The sequence below is a fragment of the Lagopus leucura genome, unplaced genomic scaffold (assembly GCF_019238085.1).
Source record: "Lagopus leucura isolate 7727_CA_CO unplaced genomic scaffold, USGS_WTPT01 Super-Scaffold_100014, whole genome shotgun sequence".
NCBI lineage: Eukaryota > Metazoa > Chordata > Aves > Galliformes > Phasianidae > Lagopus > Lagopus leucura.
Window position 1 is genome coordinate 7,512,954 of NW_024962268.1, and position 24,360 is coordinate 7,537,313.

The 24,360-nt window shown below is 41.1% G+C and overlaps 2 protein-coding genes across 2 annotated transcripts in view; one reads left to right on the plus strand and one right to left on the minus strand.

Moving 5' to 3' along the window:
- Positions 1–14,683, minus strand: part of IPO11 (importin 11) — a 75,674-nt gene extending 60,991 nt beyond the window's left edge. Inside the window, exons 1-7 of the mRNA XM_042875265.1 lie at positions 14,642–14,683; positions 14,057–14,116; positions 7,675–7,749; positions 7,244–7,387; positions 4,840–4,940; positions 1,803–1,875; positions 558–761 (exon numbers count right to left, since the gene is read on the minus strand). Coding sequence (XP_042731199.1) covers positions 558–761; positions 1,803–1,875; positions 4,840–4,940; positions 7,244–7,381 — 516 coding nt within the window. The 5' untranslated portion in view covers positions 7,382–7,387; positions 7,675–7,749; positions 14,057–14,116; positions 14,642–14,683. The remainder of the gene's footprint in view (positions 1–557; positions 762–1,802; positions 1,876–4,839; positions 4,941–7,243; positions 7,388–7,674; positions 7,750–14,056; positions 14,117–14,641) is intronic.
- A 580-nt stretch (positions 14,684–15,263) lies between these two features.
- On the plus strand, positions 15,264–22,555 carry DIMT1 (DIM1 rRNA methyltransferase and ribosome maturation factor). Its single transcript, XM_042875237.1, has 12 exons — positions 15,264–15,383; positions 15,520–15,593; positions 16,400–16,486; positions 17,162–17,223; positions 17,330–17,423; positions 17,503–17,552; positions 18,242–18,365; positions 18,462–18,554; positions 20,358–20,422; positions 20,725–20,788; positions 21,277–21,383; positions 22,101–22,555. The coding sequence occupies exons 1-12, from the start codon at positions 15,323–15,325 to the stop codon at positions 22,141–22,143; spliced, it is 924 nt and encodes a 307-aa protein (XP_042731171.1). The 5' UTR covers positions 15,264–15,322; the 3' UTR covers positions 22,144–22,555.
- The last annotated feature ends 1,805 nt before the right edge of the window (positions 22,556–24,360 follow it).

Sequence of the window (24,360 nt, forward strand, 5' to 3'; positions counted from 1 at the left end):
AATGCAAACTCCATGAGGCAAAATTTGGTGTTTTCATTCAAATCCTATTTTCCAATTAACCTGGAAAAAGAAGTTGATCTGACGAAAGCCAAATCATCACAAACACATTTCAACGGACAATAAAAGAAAAAATACTGTGGTAACGGAGTCTAAAATCCAGCATTTTTTAAATACCATTGAGATACATATCCAGGACAGTCTTCCAAAAACAGTGCTAGTTTATATATTGTAAGATCTGCTTTACAATATGTTAACAAACACCTGATTTACACAGACTGTACTGCAGATTAAACTCTGCTTCTTAATACAAAATGTTATAAAAACACTCAGATAAAAAATTGAATAAAAGTTTGAAATACATTTGTTTCACATAGAAATTGACTTTCAAGCACTTCACATTGTATATATGCCCAAAGTAAGCACATTTCTGTTTCAAGGGCAGATGTAAAAGTCTACGTAACTGCCATTATTTCATTTTCAGCTAACCAGAGGGAAGTGACAAGCATGTAAGACAAGCTGTTTGCTTATGCTGTGCAATACTGTATCATGTTACTTACATCATAGAAAAGTTTCCTGTCTGCAGCAAGTCGCTTGGATGCCAGGGTCTTCGTAACATGATAAAATGTAAGTAATGCTCTGTGCTGTCGAAGATCATCTTGGACTTTCACAGATTCTAGAAGTGTAGGTATAAGTTCTGGCCATTGCCTTGGGCAGTCCACCCTGGCAACTTTAGCAATCAGTACAGAGATCTGAGTTGCTATCTGAAAACAAACAAACAAACAAACAAAAAAAAAAAAAAAACACAAAAACCAATCAAAACAATACACAGGTACCATAAAGTCTAAAATCATTCAGCAGACAAACACTGCAGAATTTAACAGCCAAATAAAACTTGAATTTATAAAAAGCTAGTACGGACTTATCAAGTTTTTGCATCTTTTTTTTTTTTTTTTTTTTCCTGAAGCTATTTTAAAGTAAAGTTTTAAAGCACAGAAAAACAATTTCTTAAACTTTCTGATTAAATATTAAGTAAAATGCTAAACTGGCAGTAATGTTTAAATTTTGCATAAAGATTATAAAGAGATCAAAGTTCTTTAGGAACTAGCTTAAAATATTAGCTAATAATTCCTCCCAGAATCTCATGTTTATATAAGCAAGAATCTATTAGCAGAAGGCAGGCTGATTCATCTAGCGTATGAATACTTAGAGCTAACGTTAATGGCCCAAAACTCAACAACAACTCCTTATTCTAATCAAAACAGTAGCTTAGTCACTTTAAATTGTATATGACTAGACAGTATCCTACTAAATCTTTATTATGTTTACGTAAGTTCACTTAAGCTGCGATTAGACACAGGGCAGCAATACTGCTTAGGTGGGTCTATGTGTCAGCATTCTCAACAGTTCATTCCTGTTACACCACTGCCACCACCCTCCCTAGTGCTGTTATACTGAGAGACAGATCAGTGTACGAGCACATCTGAAAAAAGAAAGTCACTGAGGAGAGGGAGTGGAGAAAGTCATTTTTGGGTGAAATAATTCCCTGAATATCCCACATATCTGCATAAACAGCAAAGGGTAACAAACTGTCACTGCAACCAGCAACAGAACAAAAACCAAAACTAAGGAACAACAACAAAAGATGAATTATGATATATATTATGAGACCGGCTCTCACTTCAACATGAAGATGTGTACGACATGCAACATATAAATTAAAACTTGTAAATTTTATTATTATTTTAAAATATTTTGTAAAGAAAGAAACCAATTCAAGTATAAATCAGTTTCTCATTACTGACCTGATTCACTGGTTCATTAAAGTTGGCAATAAGTCCAGCACGCAATGTTGTTTTTTCTTCTTCAGAAAGAGCACTGTCAGGATACATTTATTAGAATATAATTTTATTTCCAAAAAAACTCAATAATCCTTATTTAGAGTTGTCACTACTGTTGGACAATTACTGCAATCTGTGCATTGTAGTGTCTGGGTGAAGATTATCAAACCGAAATATATATTTCAAGAAAATGGCGTACAAACGTAAATTATGAAGAGGTCATCCCTTGTTTTTCAACTATCTCAAGGTATTTGAAGAAAAAGTGAAACGCTCAAGTATTACAAGGTCTTTTGGCATTAGGTTTTACTGTAACTTACATAAACCCAAATGGTAAAAGAGAAAGTTCACATACAGAGTAAGATACAGCTATATTGAGACAAGAAAAACTATACAAAGTAAAAACTGACTCTAATTAAGGAGTTAGTGTACAGTTATTACTGTAGCAATTGTGACTCAAGCACTTTCATTTACTCACAGAAGAAAAATTTCCACTGTGCCTGTATTTTTGTTGTTGTGTTTGTAAATACACAAAAGCAGCATAAAATTTCCAGATACACAGGCATAATCTGAATGGTTCCCACAACATGAAAGGTTCTAATAATGTACCTAAGAAATCTAATCGCAATTGATTACACATGCAAATTTCAGTGATTGTAAAGATATGTCACTTTGAAGAACAGCAAACAAAGAAAGTGTTTCAATTGTTCAACTTTACGATTTCCTTTATTTTGTGAGCTTATGAGAGCCTTTGCCTGAACTGTCTTTTCTGTCAAGCATACTAAATGGACATTTCAGAACCAGTAAATCTACAATTCACTGCTACAGGGAAAAATATTGTAAGTTAGCTTTGGCATTTACAAGCAAAGCAAAAGAAGAAATCCCTTAAATAGAGAAGTTTATGATAAACAAAGTGGACAGAAAGCTAAAGAATTTAAGAAATTAATTAGGATCCAAGCAGTATAGTGTGTTTTTATGTGACATACATATACAAGTCTCTAACCACTCACAGGAGCGCTAAAGAATTTACCATCCAGATAGTCCAACACTGACATCTGCTGGACACTACAACTCCAGCTCCTTATTTATGCACTGCAGAGTTCATAGACATAACCACAGGAATCAGCCTATTTTCCTTTAATAAACTGCAATAAATACCTACAACTCCAGACAAACTAGAAGTTATGAAGAGTGCTTATTACTCAATAAGTTATCTTACCTCTGGGCTGAATTACACCAGAGGAAAAATTGCTAAGTCTCCAAGTCTTTAAGTTGTAGTCTTCCACAATTTGGAGTTTTGAAGCTTCTTCATATTTTTCTGTGTATGTGGCATGGGAAAATACTTACCCACAGATTTAAAAAGTTCCTCTGGAGCTTTTGTTTATTTATATATATTTTTAGGATGTATTATTTCACAAACTAGTAGTCTAAATCTGACACTACTTGAAATCAGCATTCAAACGAAAATATGATGAAAGATATTATGAAGGTTGCTAATATAGTAATCAAATTAAAGAACAAAGTCCACAAAAGATGGGAATTCATAGTAATAAATTATATGTGAAATCAGCAATATTTTCAGGAAAAGAAACTCATAGTACCACTGAGACTTGAGAGAAGTTATTTCTGAAGAAGCCCAGAATGTACAAAATTATAAAATAAGACCACAATCTGATAACACTTCCAAAAGATAGCTCAAACAGTGCCTGAAAACAGGCTATCACAAATCTAGAATCTACTCAGAGAAAGTTGCCTGAGAAAACAGGATAAAGCACATTCAAAGGCCTATCTCTAGAACTACTTGTTGAAAAATGCCACTTTAAGTCTAACACAAGTAAAGAATAAGTAGCCTGAGTATGATGGACAGCACAGGGAAACGTGCAGAAAGCAATATGTTTCAGAAGGATCATTTGCTCTTTAAAGAAGTTGTTACGACTTAGTATACTGCAACTATGAATTTTATTAGAACGAAACACTCCACTTTCCAAATAATTAATGAGTTCAACTTAATATCTTTCCACCATGTAGAAATAGCAGTTGTAAAGCTACAATTGCTCAGCAGAAACAGGGCAAAGTTAGTTCTGTTAGACTCAAGGAAAACTTGAACACAGTGTAAGAGAGGCATTTAGTATACTGTTACTGTTCCTGGAGATGGAATGTTCTTCACATGCGTGTAAGTATTCAAAAAATTATTGCTTTAAAAGAAACTTTCTTTAGCTCTGATTTACAAATGAATTAAAGCTACATTAATAGGTTATATGAGTAGGTTATCTGTCAGAAGGCAGTGAGGCCCTGGCACAGGCTGCCAGAGAAGGTGCAGGGGCCCCATCCCTGGAGGTGTTCAAGGCCAGGCTGGATGGGGCCCTGGGCAGCTTGATATGGTGGGTGGCAACCTGCCCATAGTAGGTGGTTGAAAGTACATGGTTTTTAAACCAAGCCATTCAGTGATTCTGTGAATTACATAATTCTTTGCAACAATTAATAACGGCACTGTAACTTTATAATAAGTAAAATATTCAGTGCTTAATAATGACTAGACTTGTAGCTTCTTTGGAGAGCTTTTTGTCATGTGTTATCAGAACAGATACAACAGGAGAAGAGAAGGAAGACCAGAATTTCCTATTGTGTTAGGTAGTGCCTCTTTCCCATGCATATAATTCAATGAGAATTCCGAATCATATGAAATCTGCACAAGTAACCTTTCCGGAGTCTTCGCTCCTACTATATCTGCACTATCAGAAAATCTAGATAATAATTACAAACCTCATAATGTTACTTCAAAACCTGATGACTACGAAACACACTTGTAGCTCAGTCCTTTTAAACATGAAGAAAGTTGTGAGAAGTAATATGAGAGCAGATAGGGCCACAGCGTTGTAAAGTTTTAATCAATTTCAACATCAACTCCAAAGCAGCTGCTGTCTACAAAGGAATTAGCTGACTATCAGCTGGGGAAGTGTACCAAAACCTGCTGTAGGTTAAGTGGAAGGGAGTCAGAACTTACTGTGGCGCAACTCGTCTCCAGTAGCGATCAATTCCATTTTTAAAATACAACACAGCTAACCATCTGACATTCACATCCAGGGCATGATTTGTGAAGATGTTCTGTTTGGAAAAAAAAACAAACGTTAAAAGTGATCCAACATGCCACAGAAAGAAAAGAAGCTGTATAAAAACATGCACTGGCACATGTATAAACCCTTCTGTGTATAAGAGTGTATAGAAACAAACTGCATCAGTCAGCATTTGACAGACAAGCAAAATAATATGTTACAACTAATTTTAAGAGCTTACAAAAATGCTCAGCGCTAACCTTAAAATTTAATTTGAAAAATGTAAGTCTAATGAAGAATGTAAATATAATTCTAATCTCATCTGGTAGTACAGGGAATTAAAAGGTAATTACCAGCACCAATGAATTATTACAACAAAATTATTTCAACAAAACAGACAGATTCTGACTGAAGTAAGAAACTATTCTGCACTGTGCAGAAGAGGAGATTTCCTCATTATTCTTGACCCATGCCAAGAACCTCCCTGACTACCAGTATCAATGAGAAGACAGTGAACTGACAGGATAGCAACAATTTGCCTACGCTTTACGTTTGAACATTAGCTTCAACTGCTGAAGACATACATACACATATTCATTCATATATACACTGCTACACACATGTATGTACAAGTACACACAAATGCATGTAAATGCATACAGGAATTATTTTATACAGTGCTTCTAAAGATTAACTAAACAGGAAAAGCTGAAATAAAGGTAAGCTATGGTAACTTAAAACAGGTACCACAGTGGACAGCAGCTTTTATGCTGTGTCCACTGGCATCTTAGGAAAAAGATGACTGTATCAGACTGATATTTCTTGAGGGCATGAGACATTACTGCCTTCTTTAGTGAGTAAACAGGCATGAAGTCAGTGGTTTTATTCTATACTCCACTTAAATCAGTTCATTTCAGAAGCCCACAAAAACATTAAAACTATAGGGACTCAGATCAGCAGCATGTTGTAACTGCATACCATGTTTGAAGAAACTGGTATTTGAAGAAATATAGCCTTCAAAGAGCTCAGGAAAATGTTTATCAAGCATTTTCACTATAAATTCAGAACTAAAATACACTTCTCTTAAATTCCATTTCTATAATAATTCCAACTTTCTAGATATAATGCTTAAAACAACAACAAAAAAGCCACAAACCTCCATCACTACAAAGCAAACACAAGCCAACAAAGATATCGATTCAAAACTAGCTACCATTAGATAAACATCAAAGGTTGTAGCCACAATGTTGCCACAGAAATTACAGGAACAAAGCTAAACAATTAAAACTCATACAACTGGCAAAAGACACAAAACAAACAAGCAATCTAACTGCCTTTCCATCTCTATTCGTCAAGAGGTATACAGCATCTTCAAAAGAAGTATAAAAATGCACAATAACATCACTGCTAAGTACTACAATAGAATCTACTACTGTAGATTCAAAGATACACATTTCATCACGTACTATAGTTTTCTCTATTCTCTTTATCCCAGAAGAGGTACTGACATTAGTAATTACATTATTCCCTTTTCCCGTAGGGATTGACTGTCTTAACAACTCTCCATTTACAACCACCTGCTTAACCCCTTGCTCCACCAAGAAGGTACCAACTAACTTTTCTTCCATGGAATTCTGAGTGGCTAAATGAAGTTAAATAAAGAAGTAGAGATTCTCTGGTTCTTCAAGAATATGTACTTCATCACCTTGTATCACATTTACAGATCTATATGTACACTGTTTCATCAACAATAGCAGTAAAATAAGGTTCTCATCTTTCCTATTCCTGGAAGTTTACTACCAGTCAAGTCATCTAATCTCCCTAGAAATCCCTCTATTGCTGACAAGAAGGAAATCAACACCACCTGGGTATCAAACCGAATGCATGAAGGAGTTTTTATTCTATGAAAACTGTAACAATACACACCAACTCCACAACAAAGGTGGTACTGCCATGGTACACACCAATGTTATTACTTCATGGGGGTGGTAAAAGCAATTCCTTCAGTAAGGGTCCGCTTGGCCTACTATGATCTTCTATTATCTCATACCAGGCCAACAGTCCTTTTGGCTTTCTATTATCTTCTATTATCTTACAACAGGTTTAACGCTAGAGGCTCAACCACTCATGCTGCTAGAAGTTCTATTTTCTCCCTTACCTAAATGCCTGGGAATCAAATCTCCTCAGAGACAGTGAGGACAATGCCAAGCACAGCTTGTGTAAGGACACCAGCAAGCTGGACCATGACAACTCAATGCCACCCTTAGCCAGACGTCACTATCCAACACCGTTCTAAAAAGTCACCTTCAAGTTGCTGACAATTTAAGAAACAACACTTTTCCCACTGTATCTTACCAACAAGACAGAGTAAAAGCCTGGCTGTGTCTCCCACTGCTTCAGTTGTTCCTCAGCTGGCTTCAGCACTGCAGTATCTTGACTAGTAGCTTGGGTCAAGACTTGCAAAACAACACTGCTTGCACTGTTGAGATCCATGAAAATCTGAAAGCATTTAAAAAAAGAAGAGAAACACTTACGAATAAAAGACGGCAAATACAGACAGGTAATTTCCATGCACATTATATAAACACCCTGTACTAATTTTTCATTAGACTACATTGTGTAAGATAACATCACACCCACTCATAAGCACTGTCAAGATACAGAGATTCAACTAATTTACTTTCAGAAAATTATCCACAGTAAAAGCAAGCATTAAGTCTGTAACTACAAACATTTTTACTAGATTTGAAGGATTACAGAAAATATTTTGATATTAAATTGGTTACCTTGTGTGAAGCACAGCAGACAGAGCAAACTGCAAACAGAACTTCACTGGCAAGCAGGTAAAACCATGAGGTTACCTGAAACAAGCAAGATGCATAGTATTAAAAGCTATTTTCTGAATACTTTTGCCTCTAAAGAAAAGCTGATATATTTCAGGTGGTTAATTTCTACAATTCATAGCATCATTAATGTTGTCAATGACCTCTAAGACCAGCTAGTCCAACTGTCCATCTAACATCTAGACGTAGTCTATCTACGAAACTGAATTTTTCTCAACATACATGTATTTATTATCTATTTAGCATACAATCAGAAAAACTGGGAATGACAACTGCTTAATTTCAAATATAAATACATACTTATACCATGTAAAGAAAAACCAAGTCATTACTCTCTGGTTGACACAAGGCAGACATCACATTTATAACAACTGTAGAATAAGGATTGCAATGAATTAAAGAGGAACATATACAAAAACAATGATATCTGACAGTTAAGATAACTGATTTTCTGTCAAAAAAAATTTTCATTTATAACCTATGTAAACTTATTGCAATACCGATCCGAGTTAAAATATTTCTGTAGTTAAGTTTCTTAAATAAACAACCAAGCACAGATTATTTCTATGAAAAGGCTTGAGAATTTGCTTTTGTTCAATATTAGACAGCAAAGTTTATCATCCCAACATTCACACAAAAAATAAGGCAGAAACTTGCCAGGGTGATATTCAGAAAGTCACAAATCAAGCCTTATTCTGAAATAGCTCTGAAATTTTGATATTTGAGAAAAGCATCACCCTAACATCAAAAAAAAACAAGCCAAACAAGATTGAAGACCTCATAATGTATGTGTTCTTTAATGAAAACAGACAAAAAAATGAAGACTTTCAGGTCAAAAACACACAGATTAAAAAAAAAAAAAAGATTAAAAAAACCAAAAGCCTGTTCATACTTTCAAAACTAGCAGCCACTAAATCTCTTAGCAGAATTAACTAAAAAGAGCAAACAGGTAATCTTCTGTTTTATACCCTACATACAATACATCTTTGTATGTCTCTGCTTTAACAACGCTGCAAAAACAAACTACTATTTCTCATTAACTACCTGTATCAATCATTTTTACCTTTATCTCCCTACAAATTCCCTAAAAATTTCCTACAATTATGAGACCACAACTTTAAAATTCTCAGCTTGCTTCTTAGGAGATCATCAATTTCCACGGAACCAGGACATTGATTTACACTGTAAAATCTAACTAGAACTGGCTTTCCCTTTGCGGAACAGTGCCCAGAACAAAGAATCCAAGTCAAGGTAAAGCTCTAATGTTATACTAAAAGTCTTGATAGGCTCATTGTTCCATTAAAAATAATCACTAAATGATAAACCTGTAAATAATGCTGCTGACGTCACAGGGAATATGAAAAGGTATTCAGGTAAAATAACACCATGTTTTTATTTTCTGCAGATATTTTATATCTTGAACACCTTGGACTCTCTGCCTCACTGAACTGACAAAATTCACCAGAAAGCAAGAACACACTGACAACACAGAAAAACACAGGATTAACTTGAAAGGAAGGATCACAATAGGATCTCTATTGCAAAGCACTAAGAACTTCAGGAAAATAAGCTCACACAAACAAAGCATCAATAAAATGTACATTCAGAATTTTCTGGTATAAACACTGCATAAAGAAGTTTGTCTAGTCTAGCTAACAGAGCTTCGGAGAACCTAAAAAAGGCAGCGATGGAAAGGATGAAAAGAAGCAAATGGGAGAAAAGCCAGAAGAAGCAGGCAAAGAGCTTGCACTACAGAGGAAATCACAGCTCAATTCGTGCAAGACCAAATTTATACTTTGTTTCATTTGTTTCTGTTTAAGAGTCAAATTATTTTCATTCTGAAAGAAATGTATTCTTATCCCACAGTCCTACGCCACTGAACAAGACCTGATAAAGTATAATTATGGAACACCTAATCAATTTAAAAAAAAAAAAAAAAAAAAGCAGACTATCAGTTACACTGTGAAATGAAAATCCAGTAGGGAACTTCTGAAAGTTACTGAGTTTGCAGTGTGTGCATCTGTCTAAACAAAACATTAAGTAACTTCTTCAACTTGAAATAAATTTATTGTAGGGTGTTTGCTCAGTGTTCTCCAAACAATGAGCTGCCATAGGAAAGCTGCATGCCTATCAACACTGATTCTGTAGCACATCCACTGACGCTGATATCAATATTCAGTGCAAGGACATCAGGGAAAAAAAAGGCAGCTTTTCTTTCTTTTATCTCCTTCCCTGTGAATGGTGTGATTACTAAAACTTCACACGCTTCAGCAAGAACAGGTGTCATCAGATGACAAACACTGAGATTAGTACAGCACTAACGAAAACCCATGCGGATTTCATCATTTGCTTGTTTCAAAATTATTACCTGACAGTTCTAGATAACAAAACAAATACAGCAACAACAAAATCAAAGAAGCTTTTACAAAGCTTCACACATTCTTGAAAAAGTTTATATTTTCACTTAAAAAAAAAAAAGTCATTAAATATAATAAGCAGGTATTGCTAAAGGAATGACCTTAAAAGGTCAGGATAAAAATTCATTTAACTAATTGTTTTGTCTCTCAGAAAGACCATGTCAGATGTCCAAGAAAGATCATCAGAAGAAGACAATCCTTCAGTGATATTTCCTGCACAAGACCCTGGTCTGAGGACATAGTAGAGGTTTGGCATCTGAATTGAACAGCCCCAAAGATATCTAGTCCTCCACAAATGGGCACTGCTGACTTTTTGACTCCTCATGCTGGATGAGACTGACATGAGCACCAGAACAGAAATGAAGGCACTGATTTTGCTGAAGATGGGGCAATCTTTGGTTACAGTTTATAAATAAAATCTTTATTTATAAACTCACACTCTTTAAATGCCTAAAGCTGAAGGAAGGTGAGTATTCAGGTTCTTCCTCACCCTGAAATACATTCAAATTCTAGAATCACACTGAAAACAAACCAAGAACAGCTATATATCTACAGACAAAAGATTTTATGAGAAAATATCTAAGACCTTAGCTTTTTCCATACTCCGAACAATCAGCAAAACAGCTCATACATACCCAACCAGCTAATTTGTACAATTGTTATCTTTTGTTAATTCAGTGAAACATTTTCCACAGTAATGAAGTACAGAAAAAGATTTAGTTATGATCTTCCGAAATTGATAACAGTATTTCACAAAATACAGTGTTCTCACTGAAAATAATGTTAATTACATACTGAACAGCTTTAGAAGGAACATGGCAAGTAACTCCAGGCATGTTACCACCCTCCTCTATGCAGCAGTATCTAGGAGGACACTGCACATAACATACTGCTTCTAACACAGTCTTCGGTTTTGTCATCATTTTCCCCTTCCCCAGCTCAAGAAAAAAAGTGCAGAAATTGGAGAGAGTCCAGAGTTACCAATGGAACTGGAGTCAAGCAAAGAATTATGAATAGAAATTGAGTACTTGTTTAGTATGGTAAAGTGGGAGCTACAGGATGGCTGAAAAGATACCTAAAAATGACCACATGAGAGTCACATACAAAGAGGGTGAGAACGACTTCAGGTTTTTTCGCAGATGACATTACAGGGGCTAAAGCTACCAGCCACAGATTGGGAGATTCAACTAGAAACTTAAGACTTTTTTTCAGCACATTTGTTTTGAGGAAAATAGGAAAAGCAAGATTTCCATTCTGAACAGACACAAGAACCAGCAATGGCTCATCTTCTGAAGAAATACTTCAGATGAAAGTTAGTACTGGTGTCAATGTTCACAAGCCATCAGCAGTGCCCATAAGTATTTCAATTTCAGGAACAGCTGGCAGTCATTCCAATCTCTCCATCATTTTCCTATGAGCCTCTTTTCCTGAGGTACCTGTATCAATCACACCTACTGAGCAGTAAAAACAAACAAACAACAACAACAAAAAAAAACAGGTATTGAGGCTGTTCAATGTTCCACAAAAATTATTAGCAAGTACACTAGAGACCAGAATCACCACAACAACCACATGTTAATCCTTAGGAAGATTTTCAAGAATAGTTCACTATTTCTTTGTGTAAATAGGAAACATCGTCTATACTATGCCCAATTATAGTTGTAACAAAGAAGAAAAATAAACACATCTATGTTAGAATACATTTTGATGCTTTCATCCCTTTGCTGCTACTGACTCAAACAGTAAACCAGAACTATAACAGAATTTACACAGAAACTTATTAGTACAGTGAAACAAAAACCCAGATCTGAAATAAAAATCAGCTGACACGGGGGAAAAAGGAGCAAAGAAAGAAGGTGGAACACAGTAATAAGGGACAGTTGGTGAGAAAGGCTGGCATTAGTATTTACAGTAGTAACTAAGATTAAAACGACAAAGATAAAAATGAAAAATTCTCTGAGGTTAAATGGAAAGTAAACTGACCAAAAACTCTTTATAGAAGGTACAGTCAGCAAGAAATGATAGTGGGGCTATTCAAAGGAGTATGCTTGGACACAGCTCATGAAAAACCATGTCACAGGGCTCAGCACCAACAACACAGAAAAAGGAGAAAGGAGTGCACAAAGACAAGGAAGGAATATTTTCATTCTTTATCAGTAAGGTTGGAAGTGAAACATTTTTCACTTTACTATTGTCTAATTCCAACCCCCTGCCACAGGCAAGGATACCTCCCTCTAGACCAAGCTGCTCAAAGCCCCATGCAGCCTGGCCTTGAACAAACCCAGGGAGAGGGTGTTTACAACTTCTCTGGGCAATCCGTTTCAGTGTCTCACCACCTTCACAGTAAAGGATTTCTTCCTAATATCTAGTTTAAATCTACCCTCTTCAAGTTTAAAGCCATTTCCCCTCATCCTGTTGCTACATGCCCTCACAAAAGGTACCTTGACAGCTTTCCAGTAGGCTCCCATCAGGTACTGGAAGGCCGCTATAATGTCCCCTCAGAACCTTCTCTTCTCCAGGTTGAAGCCACAGCCTGTCCCAGGTTCTTTCCTGGTTCATGCTGAGTCTTTCATCAACTGACACTCCCAAATCCTTCTCCTCAGGGCTGTTCTCAAGCCATTCTCCACTCAACTCTGCCTCTGCTTAGGATTGCCCTGACCCAAGTGTAGGACCTTGCACTTGACCTCACTGAACATCAAAAGGTTGGCAGGGGCCCATCTATCAGGCCTGTCCAGGTCCCTCTGGACCCAGATACCTTCTGGGTATCCCTTTCCTCTAGTATGTTAACCACACCACCCAGCTTGGTGTCATCTGCCAACTTGCTGACGGTACGCTCAATCTCACTGTCCTTGTTGCCTAGAAAGATGTTAAACAGCACTGGGCTGAGAGGAACACCACTTGACACCAGTTTCCACTTGGACATTGTGTGCTGACCACAATTCTGAGTACAGTCATTCTGCCAATTCCTTATCCAACAAGTGGTCCATCTGTCAAATTCATTTTTCTCCATTTTGGTGACCAGGATGTCACATGAGACAAAATCAAACACTTTGCACAAGGCCAGGTAAATGAAATCAGTTGCTCGTCTTTCACTGATGCTGTAACTCCACTGTAAAAGGCCACCAAGTTTGCCAGGCATGACTTATCCTTGGTGAAGCCATGTTGGTTACCACCAATCACTTTACTTTCCATGATGCATTAGTAGGGCCTTCAGGAGGATCTGCTCCATGGTCCTGCCAGTCTCAGAGGTGAGAACAACTGGCATGTAGTTTCCTGCATGGCTTTTTTTCCCTTCTTGAAAATGAGGGTTATGTTCCCCCTTGTCCAGCCATCGGAAACTTCTCATGATGACCTAACTCACACAGCCCATCTTATTCATCTAACTTCTTTGAAACTCAGCTCACCTTTGCCATTTCATAAACAAGACTGAACGCTTCACAACAAACTAGCATGCAACAGCAGACATAAAAATGCAAGTTTCAGCCTGCTCTCATGCAGGGGCATTAAACTAATTATTAATTGGTTAATTAATCAAATTAATTAACATGAAGCCTTTCCAGCAGACAGTTAAAACCTACATCTGAAGACACGCTTCCCAAAGTTTACGCATCCATTTTGAGCGATAAGCCCATCATACACACAGATTTATGGCACGCAGCAATCTCCCGCAGGACGGCGCAGCGATGGAGCGGGACAGGCAACGACGGGAGAGGTGACGACGGGAGAGGCGGGCACCGGAGCTCCAGGAAGTCGAAGCCCCGGAGTGCGCGCACCACAGGAGGCGCTCCCACGCACTGCCGGCGCCTCTCGGAGCGCCGTTTCGAGGATGGGGACGCTCGAAGGCAGCGGCGGCGCTCAGAACACCCCGCACGTGCTGCGAGGCAACAGAAAGGAGAGACGGAACTCACCGCAGCCGCGCCGGCCCTCCGTGCGACTCGGGGAAAAGCAGCTTTGCCGTCGACGTCAGCCTGCGGGAAGAAGAACAGCCGTGTGTATCGCTGCGGCCGCCCCGCCCCGTCCCGCAGGACGCGGCTCTCCCCGCAGCGCAGCGCGCCGCCCCGTCCCCTCGGCGCTGCCCGGCCGGACCCGTTCCGCGCGCAGCCGGCAGCGGCGCCGAGGGCCGGGCGGACGGCGCGACGGCAGCGCGGAGTCCTTGTCCCGGCAACCCGCAATAACGATAGCGGCACCGGCACCTGCCCGACGCCACGGCGCACCGGAGAGCGCCGCACGACGCCGCGCAACTTCGCGGCTCGCCCCCGCCCGGTGCAGGCCGCTCCCGCTGCTCGTTCCGCCCCACTCCCGCCCGCAGGACGCCGCCGGCCCCTACCGCCTCCACACGGCAGCGCGCCGGGCCCAGCACCGACCAGCCCCGCTCGGCGCCGCGCCCCCCTCCCTACCCACCACTGCCCGCCACGCCACGCCGCGCCGCGGAAGGCCGCCCCGCTCCACCCCGCGCCCCGCCCACCAGCAGCCCGCTCCCTCGCCCTGCATACCGGAGGAGTACCCGCGGGACAGCGGCAGCGCGGGAGCGGGGCACGGCACACCGCGGCTGGGCGGGGCGTGCGCGCGGCCCCCGCCTATTCTGAAGCTCGCGCCACACGCCGGCACCCGCCGCCGGAGCTGCGGTACCCCGCCTCCCCGGCGCGCCGCGCACACGTCATCTCCGCGCGACGTGGACGGGCTCTGCCCGCTGCAACGCCGGGCAGGCGCTGTTTCGCTGCGCGTGCGCGAGGTGGGCGCGGGCTGGCCTGTGCGGGGGCGGCGGGCGTTCTGCTGCCGTTCGGCTGGGCGGCGTTCGGCGGGTGCGACGTGATTCGAGGAGGCTCACGCTTTGCGCGGAGTTGTGTTTGTGGCGCGGGGCAGAGTGGTTACGACAGGGATTCATGCTTTGCCTCCGCACAGAGCGCCTTGGCTCTGAGTTATCTCGTTGTGAGGACAAGAGACGACGGGAAAGCCCTGACGGGACGGGCCGCCCTCTGACCGCGCCCCGCGCTCGAGCGGCCGCCCCCCAGCACCAGGCGGCACGCAGCCGCGGCGCGAGAGCGCCCCTCCGCCCCCGCGCGGCCGCCGTAGCGCCGCGGTGACGCGCTCCTGCCGCGCTGCCCGACGGGAGCTGCCGTCCGGGTGCCGTCCCGCGGCGGCCGCACGTGTACGCGGTGCGGAGCGGCGCCGCCATGCCTAAAGTAAAGGGAAAGAAGCGGCCGCGGCAGCAGCTCCAGGAGGGCCGCGCCAACGGTGAGTGCAGGCCGGGCTGTCGACACGGAGACGCGTCGGAGGGTTCGTGGGCTTAATGGAGAAAGCGCCCGCGCTTTGCCGCGGCTCCTGGTCGGGCTGGCGCGGGGCGCGAGCTTTCCGTCTGGCTTTCCCGCAGGTATCTTATTCAACACCGGCGCCGGGCAGCACATCCTGAAGAACCCCCTCGTCGTCAACAGCATCATCGAAAAGGTGCGTGCCCCAGGGCGCTGTCCGTGTGCTCGCGGGGCCGCTGGGTAGTCAGGTGCCTGCGCGGAACCCGAACAATTCTACCCTCCCGAGGTGTTCAGCTCACAGCGCCTCAGCAGCGCCTTTCCTCCTGGGAGACGCTGAGAGAGCTGGGACTGCTCAGCCTGCACGTGAGGAGGCAGATCCCCTCCTTACAGATCTCCGGAATCAGGCTGGATGTGGGCCTGGGCACTCTGCTCAGGTTGAGCCGGGTGTGGACCCACAGAGCCTTGCTAGCCTCAGCCCTTCTGGGGTTCTGTGAAAGTAATGGTGAGGCCGTGCTGGTGTGGGTGCGTGTGTCAGGGGAAGTGAGTGCCCACCGTGCCTGCTGCACCTAACCGCTGTCACTCGGAGAGCTGAGAAGTTCTTTCAGCGTGCTGTTAGGGCAGCGGCTGCGGGAGGTGCTGAACTTCAGAGTTGGGCTCAGGAGCAGAAGGAATTTTTGCTTAAAAACATGCTTTCATGCATTTTTATTTTCTACATCCTTTTTATGGTTGCAGAGATGCTTTTTTGTACTACTTACATTTTACTGCATTTCTTAAAAATGGTGGCTATGTGCTTACTTTTCTGTACTCATCTAAAGCACCACTTAATTAAATTGTAGGGCATTATTGTTTTCACTGTTTTCCCCCTTCTCATTCAGACTACATTTATATTTGTCTGTTAGTTCATTTCATGCTTTTACTGAGCTGCACATGCCTTCCATTTTAAAATTGAATGACCGCTACAAGTTTGTTTTAGAAAAATACTGAGATGCTATTTATTCTTAGGCTGCATTGAGGCGTACAGATGTTGTTCTGGAAGTAGGCCCTGGAACTGGTAACCTGACTGTGAAGATGCTAGAGAAAGTGAAAAAAGTAAGTGTGGACTTCCTCCTGTACTTAAATCATGTTATGGCTTAGACTGTGGCAAACAGAAGGGTCTTTTGCTGTCTCATCCAGGTAAGTGGAACTAACTGATTTATATTTTTCTCAACACGCATAATTCCAGTGAGTTTTTGTCTGTGTAATTCATATATGTTTTTGTCAAACTGTATTGCTATTATCAATTTATCTTGTATCTCTTGCATGTCAAAGCGTAATGTAGGTGTCCTAAAAACGAGCTCAGGGATGCCAGAAACCAGGAGGTTTCTGCAGAAGCCTCTGTTTTTGCAGAGGGCAAAAGATCTTGATTTTTCAGTAAGAATACAGGCCCTGAAAACAGAGCCTCATGATCCTTCTGACTTTTTGAAGGGATACCTGGGTTACCACAGGGATAACTGGTTTGTGACGTTCATAGCTTTTTGATCTTTTGATGTCAGCTCTTTCTGTCATTGTGAAGCAGAATTCACCAAGCATTCCCTCTAGTAGGGAACATGAGCAGCGATTAGACTATTTTAGACAGGCAGGAAAAAAAACACACATAGCCTGATGGAAATATTGAGTAGCTGCTTAATCTTCTAGCAACATTTGCTTGCACCTGTTTTACAATTGTAATTTTAGACCCAGTCAGGAGTTCATATGAAGCATTGCAAATATATACATTATTTTCAGGTTATTGCTTGTGAAATTGATCCCAGACTTGTGGGTGAACTTCAGAAAAGAGTCCAAGGCACGTAAGTATCAACTGTGGAAATTATGTGAACTTAAAGCAGTGGAGCTGCTTTGGCAAACACTAGCAACATGCTTATCTGAAGGTAACCCCAGTGTACTTTTCTTTAGGTGTCTGGCAAACAAACTTGAAATCAAAGTTGGAGATGTCTTGAAAACAGACTTACCATTTTTTGATGCATGTGTAGCCAACTTGCCTTACCAGGTATAGACTAAACAACGTGACAAAATTTTTTTTCATAATTGCTGGGAAGTTGTACTGATGTTAGTACTCTTTTCCTCAGATTTCTTCACCATTTGTTTTCAAGTTATTGCTTCATAGACCCTTTTTCAGGTATGTGAAATAGCAATGCTCTGGATTGACAGATAGAAGAAAAAGCCTCCTACTTTCTTTGTTTTTTGTAATGTAGAAACTGCTGATGCCTGTAGGTTAGTCAATGTGTTGTGCACAAGGAGGTGATTTAGTCTTCAAGAATTTCTCCTGTTTGCACTAGAATTGCAACTGATTGTTACTCCAGAGATAAGCAGTGCATAGTAAAATTTCAAATGCTTTCCTACATTAGGTAATAAGGTTGATAAGGGTAGAATTGAAGCCATGACATTTCCTATTGTCCATAAGGTGTAAAAATGTAGCTGACCAGGTACTTCTGTGTGTTGTTCAATATGTCGTTGACAGACTTCTTTTAGTGATGTTACTGGTCAGTTTTTGGAGTTAGAGAACTTGAGTTTGAAAGATTTGTCATAGGAATACTCAAAGTTATTTGTTAGTCACACACAGAACTCTGAGACTAGTCTCTGTCTCTTTGATCTTCATCCACTTGAAATAATCAAACTCTGTAGTAGCACTGAAACAATTTGACTGATTTCACTGTGGCTTTTTTGAACAATCCAAGCTAATTAAGCAAGTGTGCGCACTGCTTTAAGTGCTGAGAGGGAAAAAGATGTGTTTTCTTACTGCTAGTTGGCTTTTGATTTAAAAGTTGATTAAACTTAGAATTTATTTGTCATATCTGTTTCTCCCAGGTGTGCAATACTTATGTTTCAAAGAGAATTTGCACTTCGTTTGGTTGCAAAACCAGGAAGTAAGCTGTACTGCAGACTTTCTATTAATACTCAGTTATTAGCTCGAGTGGACCATCTGATGAAGGTATACATTACATAACAAAGCTGTTGAAGAGAAAACTATGTTTGTATGAATGTGAAGATGTGCAGATTAATCATGCAGCTGCTTAACTTCTAACAGGTTGGAAAAAACAACTTCAAGCCACCTCCTAAAGTTGAATCCAGTGTTGTCAGAATAGAGCCAAAGAACCCACCACCGCCCATCAACTTCCAGGTGAGCATCGTATGCTCTACTAACAATGTAACATACTACTTATTATCTTGCATGCAAGACAGGGAGGTGATCCAAGTCAGCCAGCATAACTTGTCCAAGGGCCAGTTGAATGGAATTCTAGGATGGAGTGACAGCATCAATGGACAAAGGAAGGGTAATGATGTCATCTTCCTGAACTTCTTCAAGGCCTTTGACATGCTATCATATCGCATTCTTATGTATAGATTGGGAAGATGTAGATTTGAAAGGTGAATTATTCAGTGAAGAAATTGGTTGTATGGTTGCAGCCAGAAGGTTGTGGCCAGCAGGTCTGTGTCCAGGTAGAGGCTGATGATGAGTGGTCTCCCTCCAGGACGTCTTGGGATCAGTGTTCTTCAACATCTTTATCAGCAATCTAGAAAGTAGGTCTCAGTGTACCCTCAAGCAAATTTGCAGATGACTCAGCTGAGTAGTGCAGTTGATACAACAGAAGGAAGGGATGCCATTCAGAGGGACCTGGAGAGGCTTGAAAAGTGGGCCTTTGTGAACCTAAGGAAGTTCAATAAGGACAAGTTCAAGGTGTTTCACTTGGGTTGGGGCAATCGCACATATGTGTACATTATGAGAAGAGAACTCTTTGAGAGCAGCCCTGCAGAGAAGGACCTGGGGATCCTTGAGGATGCAAAGGCTTGATGCAAGCCAGCAGCATGCACTTGTGACCTGGAAGGCCAAGTGTATCTTGGGCTGCAGCAACAGGGTGGCCAGTAGGGTGAGGGATGGGAATGTCCCCCTTTGATCTGCCCTTATGAGGCCTCACCTGAGATACTGCATCCAGTCCTGAGCCCCAAACACAAGAAGGATGTGGAGATGTTGGGACAGATTTAGAACAGAAGGGCCATAAAAATGACCTGATGTCTTCAATGATTCTCCCATGAATACAGGCTGGGGGAGCTGGGCTTGTTCAGCTGGTTCAGCCTATGAGGAAACCTCATTACCATCTTCCTTTACATAAAGAAAGCTTATAAACAAGAGGAAGACTCACTTTTTACAGACTCAGAAAGGACAAGAGGAAATGGTTTTCAATTAAAGAAGAGGAAATTTAAGTTAGATGTTAAGAAATTCTTTACTCAGAGGGCGGTGAGGCACTGGCACAGGCTTCCTGGAGGAGGTGTGTGTGTCCTAAGGAGATGTTACAGACCATGCTGGCTGGGGCCTCTGGGTAACCAATATCATGGACGTTGTCCTTGCTTATGGTAGGTGAGTTGGAATGTGTTATCTTCAATGTCCATTTCAACGTAAGTTGTTCTATGATTCCGTTTCTGACAAGACTGAGATAATAACTCCGTATCAGCGGGGGAGTTGCAACTCATAATGTGCCTTTCATAGTGCTCCCCTTCTGGCTGATGGCTTTGTTGTTTATGATAAAAAGAATGTCTTCAGGTCACTCTTTAGGGTGTCAGAAGATAGATGCTACAAGGTAACGTTTTTGGAGTTGATTTTTGAAGTGTTTTGATCTTAAAGACTTTTCCAACCTTGTCCAGCACTGTTCAAATATTCCTGAAGCATCTTGCATCTTCAGCACTTAAAATTTCACCTGGAAGCCCTGACCACAGGAAAGAGCAAGTGGTTTTATTGGGTAAAGTGTTGGTTTTTTTTTCTCCTCAACTTGTATTACTTTGTCCAAGATTGTGTGCTTTTCCACGAAATTCTTAAGAAAGATACTCTCCTGAAAGATCATTTAGGGTTGCAAAACTATCAAGTGTTTGTTTCTGATTGTAGCAGCTGTATTTTCCTTTCAGTAAAGATTGTACACTTCAATTTCAGGAATGGGATGGTCTGGTAAGGATAGCCTTTGTTAGGAAAAACAAGACACTCTCTGCAGCCTTCAAGTAAGTAACTTCTATTCGAGAAAAATTTTTCAAAGTTTGAGAGTTCATCCAATTCACCATTCAATTTGTGAAAATGCATGGCAGTGTTAAATGCATGCCATCAGAGTCTGGAATAAACTTTGAAGGAGAGTTTATGCTAAGGTCACAAACTCTTACAAAATGAAACTTTTAGGAGATAACCCTTTAACATCTGTTTAAAAAGAACAACTCTATGTCATCAATAGTTTATTTTTATAGTAAAGTCTAACAGAAAGGCAAAAAACTAAAGATCAGCTTTCATTCTAGATTTACGTTTCCTTTAGGTCAAGTGCTGTAGAGCAGTTGCTGGATCACAACTACCGAATTCATTGTTCCTTACATAATACAGTAAGTTCCTTTTTAATACATCAAATTTTAAGCCTGTGAGTTGTGACCTAAATTCTAATATTGTAAGAATAAAAAAATAACAATGGAAAGGCTCGACATGCAAAAGCATGTCTGAGATGGTTTTGGGAAGGGAGAAATTTAGCTTTTTTTCTTAAAGAAAAATCTGAAATGTTACTAAATTGCAGTGAAAAAAAATTAAATCTGAGGACATTGTTAATACAGTGGCTGTACATGTCTCAAGGACTGACCTCACAGCCTGCTAAGAAAACTTTGTGTCAGATTAGCAATACTGTTACTGATTCATTTATAGTGAATGGGCTAAGGTATAATTTCAGACACAAGAATACAGTAATCCGTAGGAAAAAAAAAAAAAAAGTACAGCTTACATTGCTTAAAAGAAGCAGGTCTAAAAGCAGGGAAATAATAAGTTAATATTTTTCTGTGCTTTGACTAGAAAAGTAATTTGAATCCTTTTTTTCTATTGCCAGGAAATACCTGAAAATTTCAAAATTTCAGAGAAAATACAGACAGTCCTAAAAGATACAGGTTACTCTGAAAAACGAGCCCGCTCCATGGATATAGATGATTTCATTCGGTAATTCTTTTCTGTCTTCCTTCTAAGCTTCTTCAGATTCCACCTGCTTCTATACCTACGCTGAACAGATTAATAGTGGGTCACATAGGAAAAGTAGTATCCCTGCATTCCACTGAAAGCCAAACACTCTTTTCTTTCCAATCTGAACATGAAGCACTTAAACTCTGTATGTATATTAACTGCTGTTTACAGTATTCGTAAGCAACTAGATAAAGATCCCTACTCCTGTAATGTCTGTTCTAAGCACTTCTACATCTCTTCTACAGACGTAATTGCTAATGTCACTTTTCTGCATGCTTGCACAGCCCTTACTTATTTTCAGGATTGGGCCTTAATCTGTACCATAATTTGGAAATATTTGTAATTTCCTACTATGTTGTCTGGCTTCTGGCTATTAACTCCAAGTTGGAACAAGAATCATCTAAAATTCCTGCTTGTTTGTCAGTGTAACAGTCAGTGCTGTAACTGCTCTTTACAGAGATGTAGCAAACCTGGTAGGATGCAACATAAATAACTGGACTGGAAATGTACCTGTAGCACTAAAGTGGCAAACTTAGTAGTAACTTCCAATATAACAGTGTGACAGTTCTTTCTTGTATTTAATTATGGATACTTTTGTGCTGTCTTGAATGTTTGCCAGTAAGCATGTCTTAGAAATGATTTAATCTGCTGTATAAATTAATAGAAATTGTGACATGAATATTTCACTTTTTTCAGACTCTTGCATGGCTTCAACTCGGAAGGCATCCATTTCTCATAGACTTTACCAGAAGAGTGAAAGATCTTCAGTACTTACTTCTGTAAGCCTTATCTAATCCCACGTGACTGAAAAGGGAGAAGCTCGTCTCACAAAAGCAGCAGAATACAGCGTTCACATTTTGATTCCTATTGAGAATAAGATGTGCTATTTTATCACAGACAACAGAAGAGGAGATACTACTCCATATTTTAAACGCATTCAGTTTGTTCATGGCTGAAGAGCTGGACTTCCACACAAAACTGTATTTTTCAGTATACTCAATGACACGGGGATTGATACTGCCATAACTTAAGTCTGTATTCTCTGATCATGAACTTCATCTCAGTATATTCCTACAATACAGTAGAATCTGATCTGGCAACAAAAATGGATATGTAGTAATTCCAGTTAAATGCTTCCTTTTGATTTGAAATGACCACGTCTTCCATTTGTCCTCCAGGAACCAATGGCATTCCAAGTCTGTTAGCAACTTAGTACTGTTAAGAAAATCCCATTAAGTGTTTTTCAGAAACAAGAGCATTTGTCTTATGGGCTTTGTATAAGCTACTGAGGTCGATATTTCCTTTATCAACTGTCTTAGTGCTTTTGAACCTTTGTAGGAATTGGCAGAAAATTACCAGCTGACCGGCAGTCTTAATGCATGGCCAGAATCTACAGATTTTTGTTTTAGTCAACTGTCTTGTGGGATAGATGAGTGGACAGTGAGGTGGGTTGAGAACTGGCTGACTGGCAGAGCGCAGAGGGTCGTCGTTGGCGGTGCCGAGTCCGGTTGGAGGCCTGTAACCAGCGGTGTTCCTCAGGGGTTGGTGCTGGGCCCGGTCTTGTTCAACATCTTCATCAATGACCTTGATGAGGGGATAGTGGCCACCCTCAGCAAGTTTGCTGATGATACAAAGTTGGGAGGATTGGCTGACACGCCTGAAGGCTGTGCTGCCATTCAGTGAGACCTGGACAGGCTGGAAAGCTGGGCAGTAAGAAAACGGATGAGGTTTAACAGAAGCAAGTGTAGAGTCTTGCATCTGGGGAGGAATAATTGCATGCACCAGTACAGGTTGGGGGATGAGCTGCTGGAGGGGAGCTCTGCAGAGAGGGACCTGGGTGTCCTGGTGGACGACAGGTTGGCCATGAGCCAGCAGTGTGCCCTTGTGGCCAACAGGGCCAATGGCTTACTGGGGTGCATTAAAAAGAGCGTGGCCAGCAGGTCGAGGGAGGTGATCCTCCCCCTCTACTCTGCCCTGGTAAGGCCTCATCTGGAGCACTGCATCCAGTTCTGGGCTCCCCAGTACAAAAAAGACAGGGATCTCTTGGAAAGAGTCCAGTGGAGGGCCACAAAGATGGTGAAGGGCCTGGAGCATCTCTCCTATAGGATGGAAAGGCTGAGTGAACTGGGTCTGTTCAGCCTTGAGAAAAGGAGACTGAGAGGGGACCTGATCCAGGTCTATAAATATCTAAGGTGTGGGGGGCAGAATGGCGAGGCCGGACTCTTTTCAGTGGTGAGTGGAGACAGGACAAGGGGAAACGGCTGGAAACTGCAGCATAGGAAGTTCTGCACAAATGTGCGCAAGAGCTTCTTTACAGTGAGGTGACGGAGCACTGGAAGGAGGTTGTGGAGTCTCCTCTGGAAATATTCTCCAGGAGAATCTCTCTGGAGGTAAGACCTGCCTGGACACCTGCTTGTGCAACCTGCTGTAGGGAACCTGCCTTGGCAGTGGGGTTGGTCTCAATGATCTCTGGTGGTCCCTTCCAACCCCTATGATTCTGTGAATCTGTGAAGTCAGGAAGCTACTTTTGTAAGAAAACAGGGAATTTTAACATAGCTTAGACCTTTCATTGAGCCTCAAAGTGATGACTTGTGTATCCTAACTGAGTGAAGCCACTTAATGTTTTGATTACGTGTCTGTTGTTATGGACAAGGTGTAGTTTTCCCAAAGAAGCTTGTGTTAACTCTACACAACAGCCATTATCCACTTTGATCTGTCCTAAGACTCAAGAAAATGGTAATTATAGCACTGTGGCATCGTGCAGAGCTGAGAGCTTAACTATTAACTAACATTAGTCATTTGTTTTGTGTGGTATTTCTCATCTTCTATAAGACCACAGTAAATGGAGAAGAAAGATCACCAAAAAGTACTTCAAAATTCACCTTCATTTTACAGAGTTCTTAAAATCAGTGATTCAGGTACATGCATGTGCAGGAAGGAGTGTTTCAGAAAACTG